General features: G+C 39.8%; 1 protein-coding gene across 1 annotated transcript in view; it reads right to left on the bottom strand.

Annotated features, from left to right (window-relative positions):
• Window positions 1-22161, bottom strand: part of ANKFN1 (ankyrin repeat and fibronectin type III domain containing 1) — a 64810-nt gene extending 42649 nt beyond the window's left edge. The window contains exons 1-5 of the mRNA XM_041409292.1: window positions 22079-22161; window positions 17161-17362; window positions 9851-10061; window positions 4868-5062; window positions 2744-2857 (exon numbers count right to left, since the gene is read on the bottom strand). Of these exons, the coding sequence (XP_041265226.1) occupies window positions 2744-2857; window positions 4868-5062; window positions 9851-10061; window positions 17161-17346 (706 nt within the window). The 5' untranslated portion in view covers window positions 17347-17362; window positions 22079-22161. The remainder of the gene's footprint in view (window positions 1-2743; window positions 2858-4867; window positions 5063-9850; window positions 10062-17160; window positions 17363-22078) is intronic.
• Between the last annotated feature and the right edge of the window lie 3557 nt (window positions 22162-25718).

Here is a 25718-nt window from a genome sequence, read left to right as displayed (position 1 = left end):
GTTAAAATTAAATCTCCTAATGAAGTGAGATGGTTTTAGTGGTTAGAGAGTGAGTGCAAAGTATTATTCTCCTGTATGATTATTTGTAAGCTATACAGCTAACAAGGGAAAAGATCACACGCAGGAAAACAGCAGACAGTTAGATAATGTTCCAAGCCCAGTTTCTAAAAGACATTTGGGCAAATAAAGCTTTGGGCAAAAAAAATACACTACAAAAGAAGGAAAAAAAAAAAAGAGAAAAAAGAAAGATGACACAGGACAAATTAAATTGGCAGTTTTTCACTGTTTTTAGGGAACTAAACTAAGCTGAACAGAATTGATGTCAGTTTTTATTCCCTATAGTTCAGGTCCAGAGAAAAGAACATTATTAGTTTCTGTTAATGAGCAGGTATTCCCTAAACACTGGTGCAAATGCTCCTGAATTTTAATTTGCTTAGAAAAAGAAATGGTAAATTATTGAGGGGAAAAAACCGCCATATTAACAGTATTTTTTAAAAAATTTTGTTTTGTTTTTCTCCTGAATTAGCAAAATGCTTCGGTTTATATATCTGACTAAAAAGATCCCCACACTTTGTTATCAAGCTCTCCTTTCAGGGTTAGTAATTGCTAGCTGGTTCTAATCATTCTTGCAAGTGATCATTTGAAAGGTTCATTTTATGACCCCTCAAAGTAGCACAAAGAATCTCACTCCATAATGTAATAAACAATTCTACAACCAGTGCCTAATTAATTCCTGAAAGTCACCAAAAGGAGCTATTAATGATCTTTCTTTTTATCTAACCGTAAATATATAAGTCTCCTGGGACAAAGGATTAAAAAAGAATATTCTGGCAAGACTAACTGTCAACTTGATAAAGCATAAAATGATCATGAGTGAGGGTAATTCAAAATACAGGGCAGTGCTACCTGGTCTGATCAGAAAGTTAGGTCAGGTTGGATTAAATTTCTCTGAATGCTGTGTTTATCAAAAACAGGACACCACTGACATGGTACAAACCAGACTTAATCCAAATGAATACCCAAGAGAAAAGTACTGCAACCTTCACAAAATTATTTTTAAAAATTAGCTCTGTTTGGGATTTAGATTTCCTGTGAACATACCAAGAATCATTATAATTAGAGGGTGGAAAATATTTCAGGGTTATTTAAAATACAACTATTACAAAGAACAGTCTGATATTTTCTAGAGAACTTTGGTGTTTTAGGAGCCCAAGTATTGTTTTCACAAGTAAATCAGGGAGTGGGAAGCTCTTAAATGAAATTTAGTTTCCTGGCAACACAACCCATTGCTGAAAATTAGATTTAAGCTTCTAAAGGGCTTTGATGTTTTTGGAAATCACACTTCCTGCAGCACTGCACAGCTGACTAGATGTAATACATTAATTTGCCTTCCACTGAGGCTATCAGGGCATTATCACTTTGATGGCCTCAGTAGTGTCTGGGAGGTTGGGATTTTTTTTTTTTTCATAGAATGCAAAAATTTATTTTGCTGGGCATAGCCAGTGATGAGTGGAATCTGTGACCAGAAGCAGGAGGAGGAAGGAAAGAGACAATGTACCTTTTCCAAAATAAGCTCCTGTAGTGCTTTGGGAGCTTGTGCTGGTGCCGGGGGAGCCTGGGCACTGCCTGTCCCACCTCTGGAAAGCTCCCTGAGCTGCTGGACCCTCGAGGGACGGGGTCTTTCTGAATTTCTCCCCTGGAAACCATCCCTGGAACACCCCCATGGAAACATGAAACAGACTTCCCACCACACAGCCAGGACAGTGCTGCCTGTGAGGATGGAAACTTCAGGTTTAGGCACCTCTGAAAGGAGTTTTCAATGACTAATACAAAGAAACAAACACAGCAGGAAGCATGAAGAGAGAAACTGGGGGAAATAACTGAAGAGGACTTTCAGTTATTCCCACTCCTTGACTCCCCTGGGCAGGGCCAAAGAGGCTTCAGATCCCCAGTGCCTTGCCCTGTAGGAGGATTCTTGCTCCCACTGGAAGCTGAAGGCTGTGGATTGCGGTGCTGAACACTGAAGAACTTACTGTTCCAAAGATTGTAGAAAACCTGAAAGTTCCTTTAAACAGGAAATTTAAAAAATTCGCATTTTTGTTCTAATCTTCAATAAAACTTGCTTTTTTTTCGTAATGTTGGAATTTCCTGTGGAACAGAAATTCTGTTTTAAAACCATCTCTATTCAACAGGGCTATTCAGATGGAAGCATTTTCTTATTCATTCCACTTTGCAACTAACTGGTGCCACCCCAAATGTATCACTCTTCCAAGAATGATGTGGCAGCCCTGGAATAGCTAATTAATTGGGCTGTATGATGCCTGTGCCAGAAGTTTCAGCTTCCAGAGGCATTCCTTTAAGGAATGGTGGTATGGGTTTGGCTTTTACAAGGATACACATGGTTTCAGGAGCCCACAGGCACCAAAAGTTAGTTTGTGTTTTGTAACTGCTCATCTCAACCCAGTCATTGAGCTGATGCCTTAACCACAGTGAGTCAAGCAAACTTCTTCAAAGCACTCATGGAGAAAGCTTTTGGTTAATTTATTTTTTTTTTAAATAAAATTTTTGTCCTTGGGTAATCTTTCAAGAAAATTCCACTTCTCTGTCTGTTTACTGGGAAAAGAATTACATTTAAACACTACTTGCATCATAATATAACCTTTTGTAGATAAATACCTTTGCCACTTAGCCCTCAATTTTTCATACATTGTTAAGGGGAATGAAAGGTGTCTAAATCCAGTACCTTTATACTTGGTCACCACAGCTGAGTTGACACTGAGGGGTTCTTGGAAGGTGACAGTGAGTGATGTGCTGCTCGTTACCATGAGACAGACATTGGTTGGCGCCTCGGGGGCTCCTGGGAGAGAAGAGAAAACATCAGCTCTTCAGCACAACAAATCCTATTCAAACAATGTTCCTGAGTCTTCAAAGAACCCACTGAAAATCACCCTGCAATTGTGAGCTTTGGGTTGTAGGTGTTTGTGTTTTCTGCCTTTTGAGCATTTTAATTAGTGACCCTACTAACAATATCCTGCAGACACCATTTGTTTCTATCATGGTTTTTGGCTCCTTTTTGGTTAAAAATATCTTCCTGCATATATGTAACCCAATAAAACAGATCCATGCTAATTATGTCAATGAAAAGCCCCTATAAATCTCTTGGGGTGGGTAAGAGGAGAGGGAAAGGACAAAACCACAAAGAGCTAATGAAACCTTGATGGTTTCACTAACAAATTCAAATTTATCACAACCCAGAAAACATTTTTATGTTATTGGGATTCAAAAATTGCAAATTTCACAATTGTTTTTGGTGTAATAATTCCAAAATACAGTTGTCAATTGAGGTCTAACATTTTTGTTTAAAAAAAGAAAAGGAAAAAAAAAACTTTATTTGCAGAATATCAATCAGACTCAATTCAGAAATCAAACACAAAAATGTCATGACTTACTGCTGGGATTGATTTAAAAAGTCAGTATATTAACTTTCACTATTTCTGTATTTCCTGTATTTAGTATCTAAGAGAAGGAGCACTACATCTGTCTTCAAGAAATAACATACAATAAATTTGCAAAAATTATTTGTGAGTAGATTTATATAAAGGTGTTTTTTAAATGTTAATGGAAATTATTGTATTTGATCACATAGGATACAGCTAAAAGATCCATGTGTCTAGAAAAAAATTCAGGCCTGTTTACTTCTTCATTGGGGCCCAAATTCCATTTAATTTGGATACAGACTCGCTTGTACAACTGTTTAAAGTGACTCAATTTGTGGCTGGGGTGATGAAATGCATACCAAGATTAAAATTAGTGCTTATAAAAGTTAAGGTTACATTTTCACAATATTTATGTGCAAAATGAAATCTCACTGCTTGATCAAATATTTAGAACAATCCCATTCCAAAATAGTAAGTTCTTTTGAAAAATAATCAAATTGCAACAGAGAAAAGGCCAGTGTCTCCATCCCTCTTCCTGCCTATTCATATGTTGTTCTACAGCATCCCGTTTTAAATTCTGAACATGTTAAATGAGATCCAGGAGTAAATGTGGAAAAAGATAAGCAGGGCAGAATCATTGCATCCTGAATGAAGAGTTGGGATGTTGGATGTTGTATTAATTTTATGCAGCTTAAGGAGCCATGTGCTTGTTTCTCTCAGATATTTGGTCCTTTATTGTTCTAACACCCATTTTCTTCTCCCTCTTGGAAAGGCCATTTCACCTTTGTGCCTCAGTTTCCCCATCCCAACCTCCTCCAGCTCCCACTCGCAGCTGTGCCATGAGGATCAGCATCTTTGGAGAGGGTTCTCAGCTGCAGATTCCTGCCTGGAATTTTGCTGTTCCCTGTACTTGGTGTCATTTTTGCCTTTTTCCGTTTTGTATGTTCCCTGTATTCACACGTAAATTTGGAGCTCTGTAGCCTATTGTATGAGTAGCTAGTTTGCCCAGTACTTTTCCATAGCCTTTCCTTAAGCAGAAAGACAAAACAAATTCCAGAGCTCCAAGCCCCGCGTGGTGCAGGGTCCCAGTGCTGTCTTGGTTCTTCCTGGAACCAAGGCTGAGAACAACTCCTTGAGATCCACGTCATGGACCGAGCACAGCTAGTGCTGAGGGGGACACTCCAGAGAAAGGGCTTGACCTGGGATGGAATTGCATCACCACTCATCCTCCTAATTGGTGCTTTTTATCCATTACGCTAATTTCCTGAAACCTATAAAAATGCACTCATCCCTGTAGGGGTGGCCTTTTGTGGTCATCTTTCTACAACTGCCCCTGAAGGCCTTCAGATAAAGATCCTCTTTTTTATTACCTTCTTACTAAAATGGCCTCGAGTTTCATTTCCAAGTTGAGAAAAAGGCAACATACTCACGGGCATGCTCGTAGCCGGCCTGCATGCGCTGGTAGAGTCTGGCCCGCCACTGCCAGCCCTTGAGCTGCTTCTCCCTCTCGGCGCTCTCCGTGCCCAGCCCTTCACTCGCTGCTTGCGCTGATAGCTCCGCCACTCTCTGCTGGGCCTCCTGCACCAGCGTGCTCAGGTGCACAGACCTGCTCTCCACGGTCACAACTGCCAGGAAGAGAGGGAAACAGGAAGCGCTTGGCAAAATTTTGGCCGTGCTCAGAACACATCTTAGGTTACAATGTAAGATGTACCCAAAAGTGTGTCTTCTATCACCACCTGCATAAGCTGTTAAAACTAGTTGGGGCAGAGTTCCTTATTTCCTTCATGACTCATCCCTGATAACTCTGAGGGATGTCTTCTGTTAATGGACCATTGAGTGTCACTGCATGACTGATAAAATTATATTATACCGTTGGGAGATGCTCCACCCAGGGGGAGGAACCAAGCATTCCTACCTGGATATGAACTCAGGTTTGGAACACCACAGCAGCCTTTTCCCACTGGATTCTCAGAGGACAAGACCTCCATAACCACCACTGGACCTTCAGAGGAAAAGCGAGTCCTTCTACAAGATCACTGCTTCAACAGAACCACATTTGTCACTCCAGGAGAATTGCAGCCACCATTTAATCTGACTGCTACCAACACCCTGAACAACAAAGTGTCAGGTTCTATTCTGGCAGTGTTTCTGTATTATTGCATTTATTTTAATTTTCCTTAAAGATCTGGCCACTTAAATATCATTAACAACATGAATAAATTTTCCACATTTTTTCCTCTGGTATTTCTCATATGTTTAAAATTGTCTTAATTAGGCTGAAATTGCCTACCTGTTGTAAGTCAGAATATGAAAACCAAGCTAAAATAATAACCTCTCTCTAACCTCTGCTTTGGTATAATATAGTAAACTTACATTCAAAAAAAGGAGATTGTACGGGTTACAAACACAATATATAAACTTCAACAAACAAGAAGAGATCTGATTGGGAAAATTAAGAAATTTTTGTGCCTAAAGTCCATGGCTGGTAAAGAATTGATCTCTTTCCAGCTTTTTGTGCTACAGTTTTGTCCAGAGCATTTAATTAGTCCTCTGACAGGCGGTGAGCAGCTTGCCACATGGAGATTTTTTCCTCCCATGCTCAGAATAATATTAATTTGATGTTTAGCAGTTCAGATTTTCTGTGTGAACTACTGTGGTGAACATCAAGGTGAAAATTAAGATCACATAGGTTACAAACTAGAATAGGTTTGATTTTAGCCCAAGTTCCTTAACAAGCCCCTTGATTGTACAGTGAAAATGGTGAATCAAGTCCTATTTTCAGAGTTGTTCTTAGCCTAAAATTGTTCAATCTCTAGTTTAGAAAGTAGGACTTGTAAAGATGTTTAATTTGAAAATAAATGCAGGTATTGATTTGATTTTCAATATGCAGGAAAGAGACACAAGAGAAGGAATTCTGAAATCACAAAAATCACTTTGGTGTTTGGTGTTTTTTGCAGAAGAGCTCTGAGATAGCCTTAATTTAAAGGGCCTCTTTTTACCATAATCAGTGCCCTGGCACATGTGGCTTCTCTTAGCAATAGTGAGGAATCGCTAAGTAGAGACAGGCAGGCTATTGGTTGCCCCAAGTCTTTCACAGGAACAGCAGGAATCTTACACAGACTGAACTCATCATTCACTTGCACAAGTCAGGAGCAGCAGACATTTCTGAAGACATAAAACAGTACCATAATAAAGCATCAAGGCTCTCAAAGGTTTTTCACACCAAAATATCACAGGAGCAAATATGTATGTGGATATGAATGTGTTATTTCTAAACTGGGATTGTATGGGACAAATTAGATTGAAAAGGACCTTCACTAGACCAGTCCTCTTCAAAACAGGCTCAGCCCAGAGGTCAGACTGAGTTTCTGAAGGTATTATCCAGTCTGGTCTTGAAAACTTCCCAGGATGGATGAAGATTGTTCCACTGCTTCACTGTCCTTATAGTGAAAAAAAAAGGTGTTTGTTTTATTCAGCCTGAATCTCTCATTTTAACTTTTGCCTCTGTCTCTCATAACAGTGTGACAGCCAGAGTTTAGCAGAGTCTAAGAATAACCCTACTGATGTGAAAAGTGGCCTGGAATCTTTACAGCCACGGGAGAGCAAAGAATTACTCAACACCTCTGACATCCAAAGGGTTGTTTTTGAAGAATGTTTGTCTCTAAGACTTTGCTTTCAGAAGCTGGCTTGAAGCCATCCTTCTTAAGTTTGATCATTCTTCATATGGACATCAGGGACATATGGCCAGGCTCCCTGGAACCTGCTGGTATGCTCAGAACTGTTGTTTACTGGGAGGCCAGAGGTGATAGGGTTTCCTGGATCCATGCCTACAATAAACATGCAACACATCTGATAGCACAACAGGACTGAGGAAGGAGATTTTATGTGCCAGAGCTTCAGGTGGTTGAGCATTGGCATTGGTTCAAGTTCTCACTAAGGATCTGGCTCTATCTGTTTAATCAAGGCTCAGATCCACATTTGTTGAGTCTCTGATGTCCAATCAGCCAGTGGGAATTTTAATCTTATTTTTATTTGGGTTCACATGAACAAGCCAAACCATGAGTATATGATGAATTATATAACTGAAATGATAACACTTTGTCTTCTCCCCAACTAAATTAATATTTTAAACGCTCTACTCTCTGATCTTAGTTACTTTGTTTTTAAAAGATGTTGGGTTCCTGTTGAGATTTATACAATCTGAGTTCCATGTGGAGATGAAGATCATAGTTTTACTTTTCTATTGCTTTATCTGCTGCTGTTCCAGGCAGAAATCCAGGTGATACAGATGGAAACTATCTGTCCTCCAGATCCTCTTTTCCACAGAGTTAGGCTAGAAGCTATAATGAAATTTCAGCTGGATCACTGCAGCTAATATACACAATGAAAGAGCAGAGGTTTTCTGTGAAGGAAGTTTTTTGTTTGCACTTGGAATGAGGAATTCCTCCATTTCACCTTTTCCCACTCTGTGCATCTGTCTTGTACACTTCTAATCACATTAACAGAAGCTGTGTCCAGTCCCAAAACTGGGTGAGTCAGGATTTTACCCTCCCATTCAGCCTGAAGAAGTCTTGCTCAATTGCCCACCACAGAGGAATGAAAATGCTCCTGCTGGGTGCTGGATCATGTTCCTGCAGCCCTGAGATGATACAAACAGGATTTAATTTGAACAGGGTTAGTTGAGTATGAAAAGCAGAGCAGAAATCTGGACAAAATAGAAGGTGACTGCCATCAGTTCCACAAGAGTGAAGCCACGCACAAAGATGCTCTGAACTTTTGTTCTGAGGGCTGAAAATAACTTTTTGCATTTTACTCTCAAACAGCCACTGCAAAGCCTTCAGGTAAGAAACGCAAACAAAATGATCATTTGCTTTTTACTGGGAATGTTTCATCCATTATTTCAATCAGAAAAACTAAAAATCAAGATAAGTGAAGTGGAAATTTGGTGGGTATATTTTGAAATGGAAATGAGGTGGTTATATATTCATATTCTCTGTGTTCATAGGCATGTTTGCATTAATTACAGGAAATGAATACTAATTTATGATTGCCCCTGCTCGCCATCAGACTGCATTTATTTACAGATGAGGTCAATGAAAAATTAGTTTAGTCTTTTTTACTGCTGTTTAGAACACTCAAGACTGTGTTTTCCTCTAGATTTGTCATGGTTAATGAATGTTGCTTCAGCAGTCAATCATGTACTCTAAATGCTGTCACACTTTTTTTTAAAGCCTCAGTCATGAACCATGACAGAAAAATAAACAAATAAATATAAAACTAAAAAACTCTTTTCACTGAGCAGCTACACTATGCAAAAATCTCCAGGGAAGGTTAAAGGAGGCCAGAATAAATGATAATATAAGTGCTGTGGATATAGAAAAGCAATAAAGGTGTACCAACACTGAGGGTCTGGCAAAAAAACTCAACATGCACATGCACACACACTCTCCAGTGAAAAAACTGGCAATGTTAGTAGCCTCAAGGTGCAATTTCCTGGAGCACTGAGATTGACATGCCAGCACTAAATGTTGTTAATTTAACTAACTTCAAATTAATGGCAGAGTCTGCAGTGGCCGAAGCGCTCAAACACAGTCTCATTATAGCCTTGCTGGGAATGTCCTAAATATAGGCATTGACAGTTTAAAACAAATTCTCTTACATCGGGGTATTTTTAGACCCACGTAAGGCGTCAGAGTTTGTGTCATGGTATATGGTTGATTAATTGGGTTGGTAAGTCACCCTCCAACCCACAAACTGGGCATAAAAAGGCCCATGAAGGAATACAAAGAAGTTTTATAACTACAATATGTAGTTATAAGCAATATTGGTGTTCCAGTAAAGTGAGAAGGTCTGTTATTTGTATAGATTTTCTCTGGTTCTGTAGAACTTTGAAATTCTGATTTAAGTGGGATTTTAGGCCGTTTGAAGACTAGTAGTGAGGGGTCTGTGGGGAATGGAAGTGATAGATTTCGATACAACCGGCCTCCTGAAGGCAGAGTAGCCAAAATCAAAAGGATAATCAAAGAAAAGCAAAGTCTAGACAACCCATCATCCTTTCGTTTTTCATGACAAACTCTGCCAAACCACAATCTTTGAATCACTGAGTTCCTGTTGCCATATTTTTAAAGATTTTTTTCTCAAGATTGCTATTAACCCAGCTGCCCCAGTGTTAATCACATTAGAAGCTCAACATGATTGATTAGTTGGTGTATCTGAGAGAGAGAAAAAAAAATCTACTGAGCACACATTCAATGAGCAGATATTGCTGCAAATATCCTCCAGCACTCTTGTTGTAATCGTCTTTATGATAAAACTGGGCAATTTTTGTGTGTCGTGTAATTGATTTTCATTAACAACAACAGAACTGATCTCATACAAGCAATTATCTAAGTCAATTTATGTTCTTTACTTACAGTGTGGGCTTTCCTTTGCCCCAACGTGCAGAAGGGTCCTGGCAATGGGGACGTTGTTTGTCAAAATGGCAATATCCAAAGGAGTGAGTCCCTCACTGTTTGGTGTGTTCAGGTCCAGTTCCTCCAGGGTGTATTGATAAAGAAGAATCTGAACAGCATCCAGGTCCTGCTGCTCTACGGCCTCAAACATAGCTTCATTGCACTGGAAATTCTGTGTGTCAATAAAGACAGAAATTCAGTAAAACTTTTCAAATGTTAGTGCTTTAAAAATAGAGAAAATTTGTGTTTTGTGAGTTTGCTCCTGAAAATAAAATATTGTGCCTCCAGCCCCAACTTAGGCTCAGCTTGCAGCAAGACAAATGTTTGCAGCAGAACTGAGCATGGTCTACCCCTGGAGTGCTTGAAATTGCTTCAGGTCTGTGGGAAGATTCAAGTGAGATTCAAACCCATATGAAACAAACACATTTTTATTTAGACATCTGTCCTGTAATCAAACTGTATGAGCAACATTATGTTTGTGGTGTGAAACTGGATGATATGCTACAATTTTGGCAGAGCTTTGGACTACTGAGTTTTTCAAACTCAAAATTTCAAGTACAAAACTACAATCAGATGATGAAAATCTAAATCAAGCAGTTCTGCAGATAAACCTTCCCAGTTCCAGCGTGACCCAGTGTGCTCATTCTACCACCTCAGTAATTTCTAGATGCCCGTATTGTTGCATTTAAGTTGTAACTAGAAAAAACTTTGAAATTTGTAGGCCTTAAAAACAGAAGTAGAAATGGGACTGAAAAAATGGACTGTCCAGTGTGCATGTCTGAGCAGCAGAGAGAACAAGCAGCCAAACCTGAGGACTTCCACGGCACCAACTCTCAGGCAGGGAGAACCACTGAACCTTTTCCTTACCAGTGTCAAGGAGATAAAAGAATGGCACAACACAAAGGCCCCTGTTGTTTCCTAATTGAGCTGGGGAGAAGCAGGTGCAGGAGAGTAGCAGGGCCTGCAGGTTTCTTTTATGAGAACATCCTTCTGGAGCCTGCAGTAATGACAAGTTATTTGCCAAGATTCTTTAAATTCTCTCCCAGTGTCCCATTGCCATAATTACGTGACAGGATTTTTCCCTCTTTGGAATGAAATAGCAGGAGCAAGAGGCCCAGCAAGTCAAGGAGGGCTCAGAGCAGAGATTCAGATACACAGTATAAACCAGCTCCCTGTGTCCCAAAACCACTGAGAAAATTCTCATCACAGAATGCACTCGTTATTCCATGAAATACATATTGAACCGAAACCATCTTCTACTGTGATTAGAAGTTAACATTTCAACCACACTAAAACTTCATTTTCTTTTTAAAATATCAATTTATCAATAGTTTTATTGGGCATATCTGTGTCTAATCTCAGTGAAAAAGCATTGACCTGCTGGAACAGCTGTGTCTCCTTCTAAAGCACATGGACTGAGGGTTTCCAAACAGTTCTGGAAACTGCAGTCCCCATCTCCACCTTGGAATTTGATCAGTTCTACGGGAGCTTTTTTTCACTGTGCTTGAAGTTAAAAGTGTCTTCCAAAACTTTCAGGTCTGACAGGGGTCTTCTGGTCTACTCTTTGTATGTGAAATGTTGGTACCACACTAAGAAATTGCAAAGGTGATGTTAGCTAAAAGTTTTAGTACGGACCCCATCAGTGCTGAATACTGGGGATCAGCAGAACAGGAGGACAAGCGTGCAGAAGTGCCCTGTACCCCAAACTGCCAATGTAAAGAAATGAGATACTTATGTTAAGATGACAATCTAAGGGTGAGATGAGCTATGCAGCAATAATGCAAATCTGGGACAATAATGCTGACTTGGGAATCACCTTGTAGACACTGAAGTACAGAACAGCTCATGCTGGAGAAATATTTTTCTGTAGGTTTCCATGTAGAATAAAAGATATGACTTAAACATCAGTGCTGTTCATGGGGTTCTGTCACATTCTTGTGTTTAGACTCTTCTCCAAATGGTAAGATTCAGGTTTAATTTTATAATCAGATACTTAGGCCACACTCCAGGGTTGGTATAAGATAAAAAAATCTCAGAAAAAGGGACAGTTGATTGGTAAGCAGTTCTATTTGCCATTCTTTTTTAATGCCTTTGATCAAGATAAAATTGGTTTATAAGGACATACACTGTCATTAGGCAAAGCACATGTCCAGAAAATTTTAGAAAAGAAGAGAGCACATATTTCTCTTGTTGTAAGGGAAAACTTTAAAATGTCAGAAATTTTTACTGCAATGCAGGAATATTTATTATTCCAGTAGTTCCACACATCTGCAGTCTGGCTTATGTAACACCTTTATAATCTTGATACCAGAGACCTCACGCTTATTCTGGTGTTTTGCCTGTATTCTGAAATGATGAAATGCTCTTGCTAGAAATCAAAAGAATTTTAGGTAATTATAATTACAAAATATTTTAATTATTGGTATGATTCTGATACTTCTGTAAGTCTTCAGCTCCACTCATCAGTGATATTGATTTAACAGCTGTATGTCACTGTATTGTGCACTCAAAATTAGCATACAGAGAGCACTGATGTTTGAAGTACAGACCAAAAAGAAAGCTTGCTCTTCACTCCATGAGACTTCATTATTATGATACAGAATTGTGAACTGATAGACTTTTTTTCATGGAAATTATTAGAAATGTAAAATCAGAAAATCACAGAATGGTTTGGGCTGGGTGGGACCTTAAAGACCAACTTGTGCCAACAACGTGCCATAGGCAGGGACACCTGCCTCTAGAAATACATTCACCAACTCTTCTACATCAGCATTCTAAACAGCATTAATTTAATCATTGTTAATGTCCATTTCAAATTCCTTTCCTACTGTTACTGGAACTTTTTCCACAGTGTTGTTTGTGGGAGTACAGGATAATTATGCTTCAGAATCATCTGGATTTTGATCCAATCAGAAAACAATTGAAAGCATATTACTCTTGTAACTGATCACAGCTATGAAAATCTACTTATTTAGCAGTGGATTAATAAAGAGCATATTACAAAGGGAATTGGTTGAAGGAAACGAAATGACTGCATTGGTCTGCGTTTCTTTTAGTTAAGTTCATTTTTGGAAACAGTTTGGGGGCAGAACAAAATGTAAAGCTGATGGTATTACTGAGTGAAAGGCCGTGGTGCTCACTCAGGACAGGAAGGTAGTTATTTCTCTCTTCACATTTTCCCTTCTGTGGCACTGTGTACACACATGATTTTCCCTTTTTTTAAAACCATAATAAGTAATTATCTTTTAATTTGCTTTACATATGTACACAAAAGTTAAATGAGTTAGCATTTGTAGAGTGCTACCTTAAGTGCTCAATATCATTATTTGGCTTTAATTCAAATTTTGTGAGAAACTCAGGAAATCTTGTACTACATCTCAGAAGTTTCTTGCATTATATAAGCTAAAAATTCACTATCACATGATAATAAAAGAGAGATGGCCAACTTCACTATTATAGCTGAAAGTAACCCAAATTATGTCAGACAAAAGCATTTTGTACTTTTTAAATACACACCCACACAGCCCTTAACAGATTTTACCTATCCGTCAGATTGCTGTAAAATTTTTTAAAAAATTTTGATTTAAACTGGGTTTTTTTAATTATCACGATTTCGACCTGCTGGTGTGCCTTTGAAAATGCATCTTCAGACTTGTGCTTGCCAAATGAAATATCTGAAGTATTTGTGAAATTTTGGCCCTAAGTAAGTTGCTGAGCAGAGTCTAAGCCCATGCTTAAGTTAAATTTGTTGTAAACGCTCTTGCCAACTGACCTGCTGGCAAGAACATTTCACCAAAAGGGAAAAAAAATACTAGCAAATTTCTATTTCTTCATTTCATTAGAAATATGACTGAAAAAGCTGCACTGATTTAAATGAGAAACAACATGACTATTATAAGCTGCTTCATCCAATCCAGACAATTACAAGATCAAATTGCAAATATCAGGTTTTCCAAATGAGCAATTCAGACACAAGCAATAGGCTGAAATACAGTGGCAGTCTTGTAACTCCAAGGAGTGTAAAATCATGGCAGCTGTGATGTGGCCTTTCTAAATGGTCATGTGTGCATCCATCATCCATAGAAGAGCACCTCAAACTCTGCTAGACAGTCAAAAAACATCCTGGAGAGGCAGCAAAGTATCTATTACATATTCACCCTTGCTAGTGTACTGCCCCATTTGGAAGTCTGCATCCAGCCCAGCTCTCCAAGTCCAGAAAAACATTCTACACATCTGACCAACTTTTCCCAGCTATTTGATTTCACACAGAAACCAGAAATATATTTGAAAATTATATAGTTTGCAGCAAAAAGCTTATCACATTCCATGTAGAGGACTCTCTAGTATTGCAGCATGTTTCAGACATCTGCAGCCTTGGGATAAAAAATCCAAACAAGTATAAGGAGTAATATTTTTAGACCCCAGTGCTCTATTTTAGTCCAGCTGATATTGTCACAAATACCAACAAGAGCAACCATTTACCTTTACTAGATAACTTTCTTCTGCTCTGAAAGGACAAAAGCATTGAATTCAAAGAAAAAACTTAATCACATTTAAAAGTGATTGGGTGAAGTTTAGGAGCAGTTTTTCCTTGACTCAGTCCGGCAGCCTCTAATCATTAGCTGGACAGCTGTGCTATGTGATTAATTTATTTAGGTGTTACTGTGATGCACAAATGTATATACTGAAAAGAACTACAGTATTGCTTTGCAGTAAGTAATAACCATGTTCCAGTAAGTGATTCAGTGCCAGAGTGTTTAGAAATGCAATCTTATGTAGCTTAATTAAAATGAAGTGCCCCTTTCAAGCTATTTGCTCTAAGTTTGACTGAAAAAGTCCACTATGTACTACTGGAGTTGGAAAAAGTGGTAAAGTAGTTTCTGCAAAGACTTGTTTTGATAAACATGAGTTCAAGAATAAAGCTATTTTGGGACATTGCTATGTCTGCAGCAAGACAACAATTTACTGAATGGAAAGTGTTGCACAGCAAGAGAGAGTGGAAAGAAAACTCTTCACAAGCCAAAGCTGAAAGAAAACAAATTCTAACAAATGTTGTTCACTTGTCTGGAGACATGATTTTACTCCTTGACTTAGCTCAGCAGCGCAGAAACTCAATTATTAGAAAATACATGAGCTAGCAACTTAACCTGGAATATTTCTACCCCTTCACTAATAGTTTTCTTGCTGTTTATTTCTAGGGAAAACTGGGAAAACAACAAGCAGAATGGATAGAATGAGATCCAAAGCGTCTCAAGTTCAGGGGGAGTCTATTCACTGCCTGTTGTGGACACTAGCTGACTCCCCAGACTGGTGATACCTGGGGGTTTCTCTGCTGGGCTTTTATCAGTGACAAAAGCTGTGACATTCCCAGGACAGTGGGAACAAATTCCCAGGCTGGGGGAACAAAGTTAGCACAGATGTGTCTGTGTCCCATTAGATCTCCATGCACACAACATAAAATAAAGTCTCCTAATGATGATGGCTGATGGAATAGGCACTCCCACTGCTGACAGACCAGAGTGAAAAGGGACAGATCTGAGGCTCTGAGTTACTGGCTCAAGGTTAGCAGAAGACTTGGCCCCCAGAAGCAGTGCCCTGCTCCTCAATCCTTTGGCTCAGCTCACTGGCAATTTCTCTTCTTATTAGTGAAGTGTGACAGAAGAGCCCATGTTTGAAGGAATATGTAATCTGAAGGGTGTATTTAGATAAACACTGGTCAGAAGATATGCTCACAGACTGGCATTCATTCAGCCTGCATGTCAGTCTGCTCTGGCATGTCCCCAGGGCTGGTTTGTCCTCCTCCTTCACTCCCTCAGTCATGCTTGAAATTGAAGTTGGGAAAAAAAAAAAAAAAGACAAGATAAGATAGTGGCTAAAAAAATTCATCTAAAGAATCTTTCCCCACAGTTCATACTTTGAGGCCTGAATTCAAATCATCCCTACAAACTGAAAAGCATTTGGAAACCCACAGCCTCAATAGCACAGCTGCTGACTACCATGAAAAGGCTGTCCTTCAGCTCACAAGCCTTGTTTGAATTTCAGGCTTCTCTTATGAAACAAGAATCTATTGGCTCTGGAAGAGCTGAGAGGAAGCAGCCATGGTCCCCTGCTTCCTTCAGGTCATGGTTCTTCTTCATAGGAGAGAGACAACAGTCTCCACAGGTCATGCAAGGGTGTTCTGACTTTGGGAAAGCACAATCCTAGGGGACAGCATCAGCTAATTGAATTAAAAATAATTTCTAATTCTTGCACTGATTTATATAATACGTCTCTTACATAACTTGTGAGTATTAAAGGAGTCTAGAGTGTCCTTCTGACAAAATGTGATATTTTTGTTATCCGACCCAGCCATACTGCAATGCACTAAGCATCTGATTGAGTGCAGCAGAGTGCTGGCTCCAGGGGGCATCTCCTGGTGCATTCAGACAATGTCATTAGACTTTGCTCATCAGAAGTGGAGACAAACTCTTTCCTTAAATAATGCAGAGAAGTTGAAGAATGTGTTTGTTTTTCCTATTTAGGAAAAAGCAGGATTTATTTTGTTTTGGCAATATCCACAAGCAGGTTCATCTTCCTCCAGCAAGGAGAAAAGATTCTGTTGTACATTGAATTTACATTGGACTGTTATTTCAGAGACAAAGTCCATCCCCCAAAAAGTATGCACTGGGGGCTGTGTAACTTCACTAGCACTCGCAGCAGTGGGAGCCCTTGTGAGGGTTAATCCCAGCAGGTGTTTCTGTATTTTACTGTGCTGGTACCAGAGTGCTTGGCTGGGATTTGGATGGAGGTACCCAGGCCAGACTCCTTCACATGTGGTCTCTTTCTTCCATGGTGTTATCTACTGACCATCACCACAGTCTGGTAGTAGCCTTACATTTATCTGTCATGCCTGAAAGTTCCATTTGCTCTGTCGTTTGGAAAAATGGGAACTTCTGTTAAAATCCATCTTCACTTTTCTCAAAACATGTTTTATTCTTTTCTTGTAAGAGAAACACCTGCATCTATAGATTTAATTCACGTTTTGTCATGTAAGTGCCAAGTTACAACCTTACTCCTAAAATAAAGCACCACCACTTGAGCGGGTAGCCTGTCTTTACCCTTCAAGAAGGTCAAACTCTGTTTTGACAAAGGGTCATTAACGGCAAGGCTGGGAAGAACACACGGCACTCGTCAGGGAACAAAGCGAGATGATGAGGGTGGAACAGATGAAAGGCCAGCTGATGAAGGACACTGAGGAGACAGCGGAGAGGCAGTGGCGGGCTGGGCGTTACCATGGAGGCCTTGCGGAGGCTGAGGCGGTCGCAGCGGGACCTGAAGTAGGCCTCGTCAAAGGACGTGTGGCTGCCCTTCAGCTTCTCCGACAGGTTCCGGTACAGGCGCTTGGCAGCGCTGGGCGACGAGGGCATGCTGTGCTTTTTGCTCTGCAGGAGGCTCAGGTTGTGCATTTGCTGGGTCATTCTCAGCCGGGGTTTTCTAAAAGGAAAACAGCAGCCGTTTAGTGAGGTTTTTCCGCACCGACATCATGGATCAGAAGTGTGTCACCGAAACACAGTGTGAGGCTGCTGTGTCTAAAATCACTTTCACACGCAGCTCCTGCACAGCGGCACAATTGGGGCTTTTTCAGCGGCAAATTGCTCTTTATGGAATTAGACCCATGGATATCTATGGACACAGAGAATTAAAAACAGAAAAATAAAACAGACCACCTCAGAATAATTTGCCAATTCATATAAGGACGAGGAGTTTCAATTAATGAGGGAAACAATACTTTTTCAGAGTGAGTTATGGTAATACAGGTATCAGAAAAGAAAGGCACCCAAAAGAAAATGTTGCTATGGGCAGTTTCTAATGAGTGGCTTCTTCCTCATGTAGTAGGCAGGCACTGGTTGTGTCTATTTGTTGTATTACTTTATCCTGCTCTGTGTTTGCCCTGTCCATTTAGAGTACAAACCCTTCCAAGAGAGACTGCTACCTCTCTGACTGCCACCTCTCTGACTGCCTCACCTAACTGGATTTACATATTATCTCATAATTAAACAATACTTTCTATGCTCTATCATTACATTCATTTTTCTGTATGAAGAAAAATTGAATTAATATTTAACTCTGGAAATCCATTATGTGGAAATAATTTTGCCTTTCTGAAGGGAAACTAAGAATCAGATTTGACCCAACTGCAGGCAAAGGAAACTATCCCTATGGATTTCTAAGTGAAAAAGTGGCAAAAATGCACCATTTCTTTGCATATTCCTTTTCCCCTGACAAGTGTGTACACATATATAAGGCAGAATGCCTCTCTAGGAGATTTCACAGTTGTAATAGTAAACCTGGCTACCTTTTCAGAGCATCTTTTCTGGAAATAATCTTTAATATTTTTTTTGGTACTATGATACAAATTCTTTTTTGTTCTAATGGTTTCAGCCTTCTTCTGAGCAAATTGGATGGCAGACTTTAAGGACTATTTCCAGTAAAAGCATTCTTTACTAAACAGTCATCCTGCTGTGGAGGCTGGTTTTGGCAGGTATTTGTCCTTAAGATTAAAGACATCACTCAGGTTTCCTAAACTTTCTACATCTTACTTTCTTACAGTACACTGTGGTGAGCACCCTGAGCATAAAAGTATCTCATTACAATTAATTTCACATATTCTCCATGCTCCTGGGGTACTGAAGAGAGACCAAGTCTCTGAAGGAAGAGAGTCAACACAATTGTCACATGGGATGAAAAGACTTTGTTACATTAGAACAACAGTGGGTGCAATCAAAAGGGAATTATGTGAGCTGCACTCCTGAAATAAATGTGCAAGTGTGGAAATGATAAGAAGCTCTCTGGGACTCAGGAGACAGCAATACTGCAAGGATTTTTGACTGGTTTTCTCTGAGTTTGTGGAGTAAACTGATTAACCACCTCCCACTTTTCTATGTTATTAGACTTTTAAAGAAACTCACGAAGTTACCAAATTTAATAATAATTTAATTCTCAGTTACTTAGAATAACACTTTCATTTCTGTTAGTACTCAGTGCTACAGATTGTCCCTCATAAATTTCTCCCTTTACCACTGTTTTCAAGAACTTCTTCTTTTCATCAATAAAGTATGGGTCAAAACACAGACCCAAATAGTGAATAAAAATAGGGCAGGGAGTGCCATAGGCATTTTTGTAAAGGAAGTTTCAATTTCCCAAAATAATCTGATTCCTAGGCTACAAGTTTTGAACACCAAATACCACACACAAATACTAACACACAGTTGGTAGTGAACACAGGATAGAAAGAAGAGTTTGTATTTGCCACACAAACCTAACCACCCTCAAGATGAGGACAATGAAGAGTTCACCAAACCAATTCTTAATTCAAAGGCAGGTCAGCCCTCTGCACTGTCTGCTTTGGGATTATGGGTTGTTATTTGAAAAGCAACAGGCTGAGCACATCTGAGTGGCACAAGAGAGGTTACAAGGTTCATGAAGCCAATATGGGAATTTGCTGAGGGGCTGTGTAGATATTTAGGAAGTATACATTAAAGAAATTAGGAACATCTACTTAATAGGACTTCTCCTACCTATTGTGGTATTAGTTAAACAAAACAAGAAAGCCTGGTATTACTTATGCCTCTGTCAGTGTTCTCCAGGCTGACAAAGTTCTCCCCGTCTCACTAGACCAAACTACCTGCTTGCTTACTTTAATACTCTCAAGGATTTAAATAATTACAAAAAAAATGAATTTTACCAGCCAGACTCCAAAAAAAGCCCTATCTCATCTACAGCCTTCACTAATGCAGGAAGTGTATTTGTCTCCATCTTCTTAAACTCAGTTGCCCAGATGTTTTTCACAGAATCTCTTGGAAGTCATCAAGTTCAAGCTTTTCTTGAGAATGGAGAAGTTGTTTCCAGAATCTCAAATTTCTACAGAGAACAACTTGACAGCAGCATTTTCTTTTATGAGAAAATACTAACCTGAGCAAGTAAAGGAGAAGAACCTGTCAGTTCTTGGACAGTTTTCCAGGAAATCACTCTTTGGGAGAGGTGCTCTAGTGACACCTCTCCCAATACACATTCGAAACTCAGACAGTTGGCAGGGCTGTTTTCTCTGTTTCAGTGTGTACACTGTAAAAAGAAACTGGAGCCTCTATTACAGCATTCTAGAATGCTGGTGTAGGCTTTGAACCAAAGCAAATTTAGGCATCACTGGGGTGCTAATCTGTGTCACCAACCCAGAAAAATTTCAGAGCAGTTAACTACCAAGCCTATTTCCCATGGCACGGCTTACTGTTCTTATGGACTGTGACTAAACATAATTTGATTCTAGATATTACTGTTCCTTGGGGTAGCTGGAGTCCTTCCCACCTTGATCTGGTCAATGAACCAGGATTTATCCATTCAGAAGAAAACAAGTGTGTTAGTAACCACCTAAACAACAACATCCAGGACAGTAACCATGGCGTGCCCCTGCCACACCTGGAAGCTTTGTCAGTAAAAAGCCAGAGCAGGTCCATAGTCTGACACTGATGGGAGAAGAGAACAGAATCTTTTATAATCCCATCAATGTTTCTGTGAAGTCAAGAGCAGTTGAATCTACAGAGAAGCTAAGCAAACACTCTTGAAATTGCAGCTATTTAACAATAAAACAGATGGCAACTTTGCTATCCACACAGAATTGGTGAATCACAAATGACTTGAAACATAGATTCCTGTATACTCACCACCAATATCCCAAACAAGTGCAGGGAATAACTGTGGAACAATAAAGCAATAGCTGGAACGACATGATGTGAACGAACTGAATTTTTCACCAGTGTACTGAACAGTAAAGTGCAAAATGCCACTGCAGATTATCACACTTAGCATCCTTCCTAGTCACATACAAGGTATGAAATGAAAAAAAAAAAGGCAAGTAGAATATTCTTTAAAACTTTCTGGAAGTAGGATCTTATTAGGCTGTAGAAATTACTCACAGTAGAGCAATGGGAATGAGATGGGGCAAAATTGTGGGTGAAAAGCATAATAAGAAATAAAGAAAAGAGACAGCTCGATCCACATGATTCTGTGATGGAAAGAACAAGGTTTTTTGGATGCTGTTATTTTTTTTACAGAAATAAACTATTTCATGAGAGCATTTTTAGGCTCCTTAAAAAAGTTATTAATTTTATTTCTTTTACAACCAAATCCTTGCCTCAACAATCAGGTGAAGACCTGAAATGTGCCTTGTCTTGATTGAAACAACAAATACCCCTGCTGAAATGCACTTAGCCTGAGGATGTGTCATTGTCAGAACTAAAATTTTTGCAGCAGCTGGAAGATTAATCATTTAGAAAAAAGAAGATATGCAGAAGAGCCCCATTTGAGATTTTCATCTGTGGAAGCCTCTGCACAAAGCTGACATGGGTCAGGATGACATAAGAACCTCTCCATATGGTTTGGAGTAGCCCTGTGTGATCTAATTTGCACCCCCACAGCAAGGTGAGCACTGCAACAGGCAGCACAGCACCAGGTTTTACTGGGAAAGGCAGGACTAGAAAAAATAACAACAGCAGCTCCCCTTATAACCAGACATAATTAACAGCAGTTTTCATTTCCAAGAACTAAAAAGCACAAAAGTCTTGCAGCAGATCTCTGGGGAAACAGTTACTGCCCTGCCCTGGAAATACCCATCAAACCAGTCTGTGTGACAGTCACTGTGCTACAGCTAGGAACCAAACCAGGGACCAAGGTCTCCCTGGTTATATTTCATATTTCATTCTGCACATCCTGTAGCTTCATCTTTCTGATTGAATTTCTACTTGCACTTAAGCACTGAGCCGTTTTATTCCCCATCACCAGGGTCCTTTAAAAACCAAATTCAAATACAAATGAATATAAAATAGTTATCTTTACAAAAGACTTGTGATTTTTTTTCCTTTTTAATTGTCAAATACTGATCTAATATTCATGTCCCTCAAAAGCATGTTGCAGAGAAAGAAAAAGAAATGCCTAAATTATAGATCACTCTCTGTTGTTTGTGGCACATATATGCTACACTCTATAGACAGGTACACTGGTGGGGCACAGCATAGCTGTAAAAGCATTCTCTTAGGATTTTAGGAAAACACAACAGCTGAGAAACCACTCAGCAATGTATGTTTATGAATCAATCATACTTGAAACTAATAATTAGGAATATGTGCATTAAAGAGTTAAATTAAATTAAAGACTTACCAGCTTGGGCTATCCAAGGCAAAACGTGAACAAGTTGCTGGTAATTGTCCCCACTCTTCCTTGAATGAATCACATTAGCTCTGCTGTCTCTGCTGGCTCAGCCTCTGGGCAGAATGAGTAAATCTCTTCCTTACACTGCATGAATGATCAGATATGAAAAAGCCTATTACTAGTAATTACTGAAGTCCAAGATTGCTGCTAAAACCTCAGAGCAGAACAGTATTTAAAGCAAGTAGTATTGTATCACAGGTAGAATGTTTGCTGCCTTAACTCTGTCCCAGTTACCTTTGCAGCTGTAGGAGTGACTAGTATGTGAAGTCTCCATGTGAGAGATGCCATGACTTCTGTGTGCTTTTAGCTTGTAGCCTTTAAAACTGATCAGCAGCACAGCGTCCAAGTAGAAAAAATAATTTCTTACAGAGTAAACAAAACTGCGATTGTAATTAATTTGCCATGCAGTATGAGCAAAAAGACATTGATGCAACCATCCTCAAGCAGTTGGTTTTATGCTAAAAAACAGTGAGAGGAAGGGGTAAAAATCACAGTGCAGTAGTGCTTGTTGCATGTGATGTATTGTTTCTTCTTTCTCCAAGCAAGCTACCACTACAGCCGACTGCAATCATAGCAACAAAAGCAGCAGGCATAGCCATAGCTGTGGGACATCTGCAACATCATTGGAAAGCTCCCAGCCTGAACAGGTTACACCTCAAAAAGATTATTAAATGAATAACAAAAGCACACTCTACGGATGCTAAAGCAGATCCTGTAATGTCTGCATTAGGAGATTCCAAAATAGGAGAATAGTGATATTTCAAAATCTCATTTTTTTTTACTATAGGGCAAAAAATGCAATTGCTGGAACCCACAGAAACCCACAAAAAATGTTACAGAGTCAAATGTGGAATATTTAAAATACCCATATACAGAATTCTAAAAACAATGGAGGTGGTAATCAAAGATAAACAACAGCCTAGAAAATTGTTATCCTTCTAGACGGTCCACTGGGTTAAATTCATGCAATCAGAACACTCCAGTGCAACATTGGATAATAGAAAAGAACCAAAACATGCCAATTCCTGGGTCCTAGCCAGTGACCATTAATATCTACAGAAAAAGTATTTTGGATATTTTTAAAGAGATACCAGAGCTACTCTTACAATCTGCTGAATTTTCTTCCCTGGTTTTATTCAGACATGATTTTTGGAAAATGTTGGAAACCTCCCAAAAACTGTTGATCAGCCTGATTCTCCCACACTTCAAACCTCAGCTACGGGTGCTGTGCCTCAAACCCAAGGGCATTCTTTTGCCCAAGTAGCTGAAGCTAAAATGTAGTCCTGGGCCTGATGTTTGTATGCCATGGAACTTGAAGCTAATCTATTTTTTAAACCAATCTGGATATGGATCAAACCATTCTTTGGGTGTTTTCTATCAACACACGTGCCTGCCTGTACATGTGTGTGTAAACATGCACACAGACGTGTGGGCATATGAGAATATCAAATGCAAATAATGAGAATATCAAATGCATATAGTTATAGGGCATAATGAGAATATCAAATGCAAATAGTTACATACTTTGCTGCAGCAGAGAATTGTGAAGTGCTATTACTATATTCTATGCACAGCATTCCTTCTCCTGTACCTTGAAAATCACAGGCCCTCCGTTTACAGGATTCCCTCTTTTGTTCTGCTCCTTCCAAGGATCATTAGTCAGAGAGCTGACTGAGGTCACTGCTCCTTGCCAACAGGAGGGAATTGGAAATCTTTCAAAAACCACCAAATACCTCTCTAACACTGAGATACTATCTGGAAAAAAACATGCTGAAAATCTGAAATGTCTAAATCAGTTTAAAATAAATGTAAGCCTAGGAACTCCATTTTCAGTGCTGTGCTAAATATGGATGATTCTTCTAAGTCAAAGTCCCCAGTTAAGTTGTTTGGGTTTTTTTTTGCCTGTATAGACCTCACCTATGCAACTCACTTGTAAAGGAATTCTCAATTTCCAGCTGTTTTAAGGGGAAAATGTAGAGTGAATTTCCAGAAATCAGTCTATTCTTAAACATTTCTAGCACCTTCTCATTGTGGTTCAATATTTCTATCTTCTGCTTTCTCCCTTCAGCTTTGTGGAAAGCAGCCCTTTTACAATTGCCATTTTGATTTTTTTAAATGCTTAGTCCTTTTTCTACCCAAACAGTACTTAGTAGAGTAGGAAAAGTTAAAATGTTTTCTTGCCCAAGCCTAGTTCTTGTGAAATACAATTAGCTTTTTTGCCTCAAGAAAATATATTTATAATCTTCTTGACCTATGAATATAAATTCTTAATTAGCCTGTTCAAAATTCAGAAGACACAAAACAATGCTCAGTAAGGTAAAAAAAAGTAATAATACATTTATAAAATGATAAAAACTAAATTATTAAAAATTACTATTCAATGTTTATAAGTAACTGTGAGAGGCTCCTGCATCCAGTTCTGGAAATGAAGAAGACTAAAAGACATTCAGAAGTAACAGACCCTGGGTTTTTGATGAAACACGTGGAAGAAGATCCTTTAGCCTGATCTCCTGCAGAAACCTGCCCATCCTCAGCCTTTGATGCTTCCATCAGAGGACGGAGAAGTCATCCAGTTCTTACTGCCCTTGCATTCCAGTCTCCATAGCCGCACGGAGCGTTTTGCTGGCTGTACTGACCCTGCTCCCTTAACCTGCTGCCACAGGTTTTCCTTCCATCACTGGTGAGTCTGAAAGCTCCCTGCCTGCAGCACACAAGGACAGCCGATCCCACCAGCTGCTCTTGCTCTTACTGCTGCCAAAGCTGCGTGTTTTTGGGAAGATGTACATTCAGTACTACACTTTGTTTGAAGAGGCCCCCCAAGTTGGCTGATTCAGTGACACAGTCCCCCAAACCTTCAGCCTGGGTTGTTCTCAGCTCTACACACCACTGCTGTTTTTAGCGTTGCGTTGGCCATTAACTCCATGCAGCAAATCCTGCTCGTTCCTCCCAGCCATGGGGACGTTTCTGGATGGGGAGCTCGCTGTAAGGTCGGGGTTTCGCTCCTGCATCCATCGATAGGTGGCAGCGTCCACCCAGCTCTCCAAAGCCGGCGCGGGTGCCCGCAGCGGCCGCGCCGGGAGCGCCCGTCCCAGGACGCGATGTCCGGCGGGCAGCTCCCCTCCATCCACACCCCTGGGGGATGTTCCCTGTTCTGCACCGCCTGCCCGTGCTTGTGGAAAACATTTGGGTTTTCCCACTAGAAACCGGGTGGGAAGTTCGGAGTGAAGAAACTGACGTGGGGCCTGACTTCACTTGCAACAATGGCAAAGCTGTTGCCATCAGAAAAGACAAAGCTGCGCTTTAGACTGTTCACAGTCCCACAAAAGGAACAAATAATACCAGGTCTCCATCCACTGATGCAGCAATGGAGCCAGGCAGATTGGATAGCTGGGATTGGGATCTCCACCCAAAGTAACATGACAACATGGCTAACTCTGACGCCTGTATGCGCTCTCGTTTTAGAAATCCTTTACTCGAAAGGCAGGTAAAGTGACTCTTCCCCTGAAACAAGACAATGGGGTAGTTTTTTCATACAGTCAAAACTATTCAGTGAGAAAGGTAAAATAAAAACCAAACCAAACCCCCAAAC

Source organism: Onychostruthus taczanowskii, unplaced genomic scaffold (genome assembly GCF_017590055.1).
Source record: "Onychostruthus taczanowskii isolate IOZ18803 unplaced genomic scaffold, ASM1759005v1 scaffold30, whole genome shotgun sequence".
In the NCBI taxonomy this organism is placed as follows: Eukaryota; Metazoa; Chordata; class Aves; order Passeriformes; family Passeridae; genus Onychostruthus; species Onychostruthus taczanowskii.
The sequence above is the reverse complement of the archived record's forward strand: the minus strand, read 5'-3'. Positions and strand labels throughout refer to the sequence as shown.